The sequence below is a fragment of the Barbatula barbatula genome (genome assembly GCF_947034865.1).
Source record: "Barbatula barbatula genome assembly, chromosome: 5".
Taxonomy (NCBI): domain Eukaryota; kingdom Metazoa; phylum Chordata; class Actinopteri; order Cypriniformes; family Nemacheilidae; genus Barbatula; species Barbatula barbatula.
In genome coordinates this window covers 14,666,564-14,675,652 of record NC_136769.1, presented here as the reverse complement: position 1 = coordinate 14,675,652, position 9,089 = coordinate 14,666,564, and the positions used below count along the sequence as shown (strand labels likewise).

The 9,089-nt window shown below is 37.9% G+C and overlaps 2 protein-coding genes across 2 annotated transcripts; both read left to right on the top strand.

Moving 5' to 3' along the window:
* Window positions 1-335: 335 nt before the first annotated feature.
* On the top strand, window positions 336-1,770 carry LOC306893753 (transmembrane protein 238). Its single transcript, XM_079455777.1, has 2 exons — window positions 336-984; window positions 1,549-1,770. Exon 1 carries the CDS (start codon window positions 485-487, stop codon window positions 971-973), a length of 489 nt encoding a protein of 162 aa, XP_079311903.1. The 5' UTR covers window positions 336-484; the 3' UTR covers window positions 974-984; window positions 1,549-1,770.
* Window positions 1,771-2,460: 690 nt separating this feature from the next.
* rrn3 (RRN3 homolog, RNA polymerase I transcription factor) lies at window positions 2,461-8,963 on the top strand. The gene is made up of 18 exons (XM_079456570.1): window positions 2,461-2,601; window positions 2,822-2,940; window positions 3,040-3,096; window positions 3,179-3,268; window positions 3,351-3,480; window positions 3,566-3,625; window positions 4,294-4,357; window positions 4,439-4,508; window positions 4,594-4,692; window positions 4,803-4,895; window positions 5,266-5,401; window positions 6,169-6,299; window positions 6,658-6,788; window positions 7,123-7,307; window positions 7,415-7,523; window positions 7,619-7,771; window positions 7,856-7,943; window positions 8,090-8,963. The coding sequence occupies exons 2-18, from the start codon at window positions 2,845-2,847 to the stop codon at window positions 8,240-8,242; spliced, it is 1,845 nt and encodes a 614-aa protein (XP_079312696.1). The 5' UTR covers window positions 2,461-2,601; window positions 2,822-2,844; the 3' UTR covers window positions 8,243-8,963.
* Window positions 8,964-9,089: the final 126 nt, after the last annotated feature.

The window sequence follows — 9,089 nt, the reverse complement described above, 5'->3', positions numbered from 1 at the left end:
TAGTTGTTGTTTTCTTTCAAGATTTTTGCCATCAAACAATATGACACATTTGCATATTAGTCTGTCAACTACCCCCATATATTATAATAAATGATAGAACTCCAAAGTGCCAGAGTCCCTTGTGAGCTATACACAACTAAATACAACATACTATGACGTGTAATGTGTTTGAGTATTTGATCCAGATTTGACATAATAATGAAAAGGAAAAGGGGGCTACGTTCAGTCCCTGGTCGAGTGCTGCATTATACACACGGGCTAACAGCGGTCTCTGTGTCTATAGGTGAGTCTTCCTGTGTATTTAAGACGCACCCACTGCTCATGCCACTCCCTTCCAGGTGCGTTACTAGAGTTGATAACGGAGAGCTCCTTCCTTGGCTCTGTTACCTGTGCAAACAAACGGAAATCCTTTAAAACTCTTTCAAACTCTTGTTTTAGACGACTGATTGTTCTGGAGAACAATTACACAATCCGCCAATTGGAGATGGAGGCAGCGCCCGGTGGTCTCGGGCGATGTTCGTGCGCGTTCTGGCTCGCCGTGGCTTTTGACGTTTTCGGTCTCATCATATTATTGCTGGGCGTGTTTGGCACTTTGTTTTTCTACGATTTTCTTATATATGCAGGCGCCATCATCATTTTTTTGAGTCTCATTTGGTGGGTTTTCTGGTACACGGGTAACATTGAGGTTCCCCCGGAGGAGCTCGAGGATGATGTGGGTTTGTTGAAGAAGGGCAGAGGTTTGGCAGGAGTCGTCAGGAGGTTTTCCAGTCGCCTCTCGAACGGAATAAGGAACTCTTTAAGGAGAAATGGAGTGAACCGAGATCAAGGTGCAGCTCCCGGTCAGGCCAAGCCCAGAAGAGAAGGTGGTCGTCAAGTGCCAGTGGCGTTAGCAATGACCTCCTATGATAATGTGACCAGTGTGTCTGCAACAGTGAGTGGAGAAACCCTCAGAGCAGAATCACACGCCATATGATCCATGCACAGGTTATTACCATTCAGTTACATTTTATTATTTTTATTATGTCACAAATGCAGTTAATAACATTGCCAAACAAAATCCAGTAGTCTTATCTGTTTTGTTTAATGAATGTTTTGTGGCCCCCCTTATTTTAAGTTCATTTATAATACTAAACAAGAGAGAAAATTGGTCATACATTAAAAAGGACATTTGAAAGACTTTTGGGAAGTATTTGCATCATAATTAAGGGCAGATCATTCTGTTAAACATCAACCATGAAATCTAAGACAATAGTGGGGAGACCATAAGGTCCAAAACACAATAAAGACAGAATGTTTTAAAATGGTTAGAGTACAGTGTGATTCAGCCTTGGTAAAATACAAAATAATGCTTTTACCACCTGATAGGCCTAACTTGAAAGTTTTCATGACAGCATTGTATTATAAAGGCACACAATACATATGGGACAAAATATAAAGCATTAAAGTTTTGCAGTATATTTTACACAGAGAGAAAGAGAGAACGTCAAGCTTTTTTAAATGCATGTCAAATGTTTTAACATTTATGTTTTTTGTGCTTTATTCTGACAGGTCACAGAAGAGAATATTTGTGACAAGATAATTTTTCTACTTCGTTTTGAATTCTTCTTGTGAAAATAATTATTTTGCCTTTGTGTTTTTTATTGAAAAAGTGAACTGAATTGTATTTTTTACAGTTTTTCTGGTTTGATTTTGTGTTTCGCACATTGTGAGCTTATGCACATACAAGAATGGCTGTATAATAACATAAATAAAATTGTGAATTTTCCAACATTTAAGTGTGTATGTAAGTATCTGATTTTATGAAATCCAAACTCTGACATTTGCTCGCTTGCTTTTATTGAATCTTTACAACTCTACTGTACAACCTTTGAACGTTAAAGAGTGTTGTTAGCTGGACTTCCTCTTATCTTTGTTTGCTCATACCAACTCAGAAATCAGCAGGTGTAAATGAACCAGCAGTTTGGACAGTAAACTCACTGAGAGTATCTTTTCTTTTAAACATCAGCTAAATGTGTCAATTCAACCTCAGTTCAATGTAATGTACACACACATTTTAAACTTTCAATTGTATTTTTCCTTAAAATGAGAAAAAGCCTAACATTTTTCATTTAAAACTTACATTTCTTTGTATTGTGTTTTTGTTTCCCCTCTAAATGAAGACTACAACAAGATCAATCCTGTACACTACTGTGTGCATAGCAAGCGAATTTCGATCCCGTGAAATAAGCAATAAATCGTAAGGCATTTTAAACTGCACTGCGCAGACTAATTGTGATATGACAAGTATCGCGAGATTAATGCGAATGTGGGCCGCTATCTAGCTTTCCTCTCGCTTTACTTTGATGTCATACTCGAATCAGTCTGCGCAACTCCGCATGAAGTCAAACACGCCCATGCAGCGATCCAACTTTCCAAACCACCAGGTGGCAGTATTTGTAATATCGTGCGTGCAGTCGGACTGACGTACATCCGTGAAAACAATTCACACGCTGAAGAACACACTTCCTGTACTAAGCATGGCATGGTTGTACATGTGGCGCATTTAATCTCACCTATAATGCGCAGTTCTATTATAGATGACTTATTAATAAGCATTCTTTGGTAAGATATGATCGATTGAGCGTTATTATGTCCGAATTACATATAGTGACCACGTTTGTTACAATGCGTACAGTCTATAATGTAGAAGTCGTAAAAGTTTCATATTTTGTTTGTTTCTACTGCAGCTTTACTGACGTGTGTTGTCAGCAGCAATGGTTTAACAGTTACTGAATAAACTGGATTTAGTTAACAAGAGGCGTCGTTTGTTTTGTGTTCTCAGAATAAGAGTATTTGTTGTACGTGATGGAAGTGGAGCACAGGGATTTCCTCAATTCACCTCCATTGAAGACGGTGCGCTTTGGAGGGAGTATTTCCAGTACATTAGTTAAACACAAAATGGTGAGTTGTGTCGATTTATAAATGTGCAATTGTAAACCGATGCATGTCACTTTCGGTTTTTTGTTCGGCAAGGCCTGACATGTCTGATGTGACTTGCAGGGTGACACAAGTGGCTATGAACTGATAAAGCATCAGCTTTCAGATCCTGATATTAAGGCAAGCAACTTGTGTCTGAGACAAATGTGCACAAAAAAAGTTCATTTGATTCGTTTTCTCAGTTTTGTGTATCTTGTTGTAGGAAGCTCAGATTATCAACTGGCTGCAGGAACTCAGGAGCTGTGTGACTCAACTTGGCAAAGATCATGAACAGTTAATCTATGTTGTGTTGGTAAGGGAAACATATTTTTTGTCTTATGGTCATCAAACGTCAGGACAGTTTTGCTTCACGTGTGAAATGTTCGCCCAAACAGAGACTGCCGTGCTTCGGACGCAGTCAAGCCGTTGCGGAAGAATATCTGGCCTTTTTGAGTAACCTAGTGTCAGCCCAGACGGTTTATCTCAGACCGTGTCTCAAAAGCCTCATATCTAATTTCATCCCAAGTAAGTTTTCTTGTAGGTGTTAATACTGCAGACGGTTCACATTGATCAGATGTTAAAATACTGTTTTTCTTTGCTTTTTGTCCAGAGAGAATAAGAATCCAAGAAGGAAATGTGGATATTTCTGATTCTGATGACGAAGATGAGAGTGGGTGTTTTTTCTGTATTAATGTAATCTCTATTAATGTAACCGTGTGCTTGGAATGATTCAGTTTGTGAAATTGACATTGCTGATGTACTTTATGGTATCTATAGTGTGAAGTTATCAGTTTTGGGTGTATCTGGTTACTAAGTAATAAGTTGCTGTAATGTAATTACTTTTCCCTTGAAAAAGTAAAGTAAGTGTTACAGTTACTTTTGATGTAATATGTGTGTGTGCAATCGTGGAATTGACATCAAAATCTAACTTTAAAATCCGTGCTTTAATGTATAATTCTCACATTTGTAATACTTCGGTCAGTTAATAATACTACTTTATGTAGTTTTATATTATTTATTTGAATGAATTAAAAGAGCCGTTTCATGTCTATCCTTCACTGATCTAGGTTGATATGGGATACAGAAAGTCATTAGTAATAAGTAATTAAATACTTTTTGGAGGGAGTCATTTGTATAGTGGTCTTATTAAACTATTGAATATGTAATTCGTAATTAATTACTTTCTCAGAGTAACTTGCCCAGCACTGGAAGTTATATGTTTAAATTTAATGAGCAACCCTAGTGACAGACCACCAGGTCAGGATCCTGTCTATTCAAAGCCAACTGATTTACTCACTGTTTCCCACCGTAACTCATCGTTTCATTACATTCACACAGATCTGCCAAGAATATTTGATCAATGTCATCAAGCCTTGCAGATGATTGTCAGATACGTTCCATCGTAAGTATTTTATAAAGCCCTAAACACCTTTTCCTTTATGTTTTAAAGCTGCTCCATCACTTACATCCCTTGTTCTTTCAGAACCAGCCGATTCCTGATGCCAATTCTCTCGGAAAGGTTCCCGTTTGTGCAGAAATCCTCCAGGACACTTGTGAGTTACTGATAGACTTCACATAGGATTTAAATCCCCTACATTATGTGTGATTTTACTGAGGCTGTATCATTTTTCCATATAGGAGTGTTATGTGCACAACCTGTTAAGAGTGACAGTCTATGTACCCGCCCTGAGGAGAGACCTCCTGGAGCTAATCGTCAGCAAGATGCTTGCATTAGACGTAAGAGGAATTGTGTTCACTCACTTTTCTTGATGGCTTGTCAGTGACTATTTTTGCAGCTGTTGTTTCAAATGTAATGCAGCTGGAGAGGTGATTTTTTTTACATCCAGGTTAGTGCACCACGAAGTGAGATTGAAGAAGTGGAAGGTGCTGCAGAGTCTGGCGCCGGTGGTGAATCGCGGGATGAATGCCTCTTTAACATGGTGATGAGAGACACTGAATTAAACAACAAAAATCCAAATGCAAATGAATATCATGAATTAATTGACAATTATGACATAATTTGACACGGTTAGTTTTATTGCTCATTGGGTGTGAAAAACAAGATTTAAACTTTTTACACGTATTTTTGCAGATTTACAAATTTTCAAATACAACACCTTTTATAGGATGATGCACCCCTGTTGTGAGTGATGTTCAACACTTCCATTGAAACCCATGCAATATAATATAAATATATATATTTTTTTATAGTTGACCACTGCAGTGCACACTTGTTAAAGGGTAACATTCAATGGCATAAGTGTCACCCTTAATATTCATGAACAATTTCTTGTTTTATTATTCATTTAGGATGAGGAAGAAGACTTGCCACTGGATTCATCTCGACCTGTAGATGAAGTTGAAATGTCCCATCCTGTGGCAGAGAGACTGGACACACTAATGACCGTCCTGCTGGCTTACATTAAAGACATATGCTATGTTGATGGTAAGGACATAGAAATGTAAAGAATTAAAAGAACCTACTTAACGTTTGTTTAAATGTAGAATATTGTTTTTTAAGAGGTGATGCATTCAGTCCTGAAAGTGTAGAAAATACTACAGATTGTATTTTGGAATTTGTGTGGATGATGCTCATTGTGTAGAATATACAGGAACAGGAAATAAATATTGAAAAATCTGAAATATATAATTCTGTGCATAAGTTTTATATTTAAAAAAGGCAAATAAACTTGCGTTTTAGATGTGATACACAATGGACAAGGTTTTTGAGAGGCAACAAACCTTGTGGGATTTCTGTGAATTATAATGCAAAAACCTGAAGCAATTATACCCAACAAATGCAGAAGCGGAATAGAACATAAAATAGTTTGTTTATTTTAGTTTCCATGTGCCCATTTATGAGGAATATGTACTGTATAGATGTGCAAATCCTGAAAATGGCACTTAGCTGACAATGGAAAGTCATCCGCTAAAAATTTTTTTTAAAATACTTAAAAAATTTGAAGAGAGACCTCATATTTGAACCACCAAATATTTGATGTTTAAATCTTTATTTTAGTAAAAACCTTTGGTTAAAAGTAAATTCATGGAAAGGTTGACATTTTCATGTTGTCCAAATGTTTTATTGAACGCTTTTTATTCATGCATTTGTGTTCACTGTTGTGAAGAGTTGATTTGCAACAGCAGTTCTATTGAATATTCATAAAAAACAAATTACACAGATATTTATTTTGTCTTTCTGAATCCTTTTAGGCTCTTTGGAAATTGAGAAAACTAAAGCACTGTACAAAGACCTGCTGTGTGTGTTTGATAAAGTGGTGCTTACCACTCACGCTTCCAGTCATGTGCAGTTCTGCATGTTCTACCTGTGCAGCTTCCGCTTGGTAAGTTCCCATTTTTCATGTTTAACATCAGAGCTTCGCATGAAGCTCTAGCTTTCCTGTAGCTCAGTGGTAAGAGCATTGCGTTAACAACGCAAGGTTGTGGGTTAGATCCCAGGGGATTGCAGATACCTATGTAAAATGTATAGGATAATGCAGTGTAAGTCGCTTTGGATAAAAGCGTCTGCCAAATGCCTAAATGTAATGTAAATGTAAAACCTAGGGAAGTGCACTTTTATCACAGCTCATCATAGACACCAGTTGAATTTGTTCTACATATTTGGTTGCTTGTCATGTCAAAAAATGGCATGTCTAAAGCTACACAAGCAGCAACATGAGATGTGTTTTTCTGTTTCTTTAGGGTTTTGCTGAAGCCTTTTTAGATCATTTATGGAAACAGTTTCAGAGCCCCTCACAGCCGCCCGTGCTTAGGCAGGCTGCTGTTGGATACATGGGCAGCTTCATGGCAAGAGCCAAGTATCTTCCAGTATCGTAAGTGTCTCATCTTGTTTTGACTAAATCAACATTTCACCAATTTTTTTTAATCAATTATTATATTATAGCATAAATATTACACAAAACCATAAAATTCCCTGCAAATCTAAAATATTAAAGAAGAAATATTAATGCTAGTCTAAAGTGGTGTTTAATATTTAATAATTTCTCTTGGCGGTGGTTTATGCTTATTCAATAATTAAATATGAATCCCTCTGTGTTGTTATTCGGTTAATCAAAGTGATTTGAATAAACAAGTGTTATTTTGACATCGAAATGTATTTGATCATGTTATCAGAACTTGTGTTATAGAGCTTCCTGTCTTCCACAGAACAGTGAAGGCTTGTCTGGACCTGTTGGTTCACTGGCTCCACCTTTACATTGACAGTCAAGACTCAGGATCCAAATCATTTTGTGATGTCAATCTGCACAGCCCCTTTTATACAGCCTGTCAGGCCGTGTTCTACACGCTGATCTTCAGACACAATGCTATTCTGGAGGGAAACATGAAGAAAGGTCAGAACACATGGACTTTGCCTGTTTAAACCTGAAACTGTAGATGCATCAGTTATTGTGAAGATTGTCTGATTGTTTTCTCCATTGTTTGCGTTCTGTTTTTGCAGGGTTGTCGTACCTGCAGGGTTTAAATCTAGAGCGCATAGTGATGTGCCATCTCAACCCCCTGAGGGTCTGTCTGTCTGCCGTCACCAACATGTTTGCAGCCATCACCAGGTACAGTACAGGAGAGATTGTTCATCATATTACACGCCTTTATGAGATGAATGAAAGGCTGACAAATGAAGGCTATTTTTACCATCTGTTGGCAGGAAGTATCAGCTGGTGTTCTGTTACACCATCATCGAGCGCAACAGCCGTCACATGCTGCCCGTGGTGAGGAGTTCAATGGGCGGCAGCGCCGTGTCCGCTGACGTAAACCCTCTAGATACGTTCTTCCCTTTTGATCCATATCTCCTGAAAAGGTGCTTCGAGCCTCATGTCAGTAATGTTATTCTCAGTACTGAGTAATGAATCAATTGACTAACCATGTTTTTATACATCAACAGGTCTGGTAAACTTATTGAGCCCATCTACCAGGTGTGGGAGGAGCCATCAGACTGTGTGATAGATGTACCAAAGAAAAACGTTAAAAAGGTGATGATCTGTCTGAAGTTGAATTTTGTTATTATAGAACATCAAGCTTGTCTTTTTCAAAAAAAGACAATCTAAACCCCTTTTGAGTTGTGAGGTGCTCATCTTGGTATGTTTAAGTCTGAAGATCTCATCATCTCATCTCACAGGGGTCCATGGAGGATGAGGATGATTTTCTACATGGAGAGACTCCTAAAGGAGACACAATAATGGGCATGACTCCAGGATCTTATGACTCTCACCTGCACAGTCCACGGAGCGTAGGTTCTCCCCCCATCTCCTTCTTGCAGCGGCCATTCTGAACCACTGTTGTAATATTCAGCCGGTCACAGATGAGCGGGACAGGCCAATGTCACATCGTGTGGGGGCGCTCAACGAGTGTCTGTGCTTGTGTTAGCACAGATCAGTGAATTTGTATTTTAAAAGCCCCTGACACACCAGTTTTACTGACCTCTGCGTGTCAGTAGCTTTTCTAAACCCTCCGTCACACTTTAAGACTGCATCGCAGAATAGAACTGTATATTTTGCACACTTTTGCTGAATTATTCTGATCGGAATAAAGAAAACGGAGAAACTGACTGTACAGGAATTGTATAAACATTATCACTCGGGATTAGTCAGTCAGTTGTCAGTCATTAGGTTGTCAGATGATATTTGTAATATTTTCAGTTCATTCTGAAATGCATTAAGAGGTTGGACTGGCCTCATGTCACTTTCGGTAGAAAGTAATATTGAGTAATGGGTTCTATGTTTTAAGCTTAAGTTCGTAGCATAAAATGTCCCTCTCTTTACAACATATTCTGTAAAAATCATAAACTCAAGCTATGCTTCATTGTGTTGTGAACCTTACAATTTCTTAGTAGGATAAAAATGTAAACAATGGTTTAAATGTTACTATTTATATTAAAATATGTCTATTCTGATTGTTGTTTGTGACATTTCTCTTTAAAGTCCCCACGAACCAAAAGTTGTGATCGGTTTTGCTTCTGTATTTTGATGAGTAAAATGGAATTTTGAATGAGAAAAACAGTGGTCGTGGCTTGTGTTTCTTCACTGCGATTTGATTGGCTGTATAAAACAGCTGTTTCATTTAGAAATGTAGACTGACAGTTGCAGAGGAGGAGTTAAACCCTAACCCAAGCCATCTAA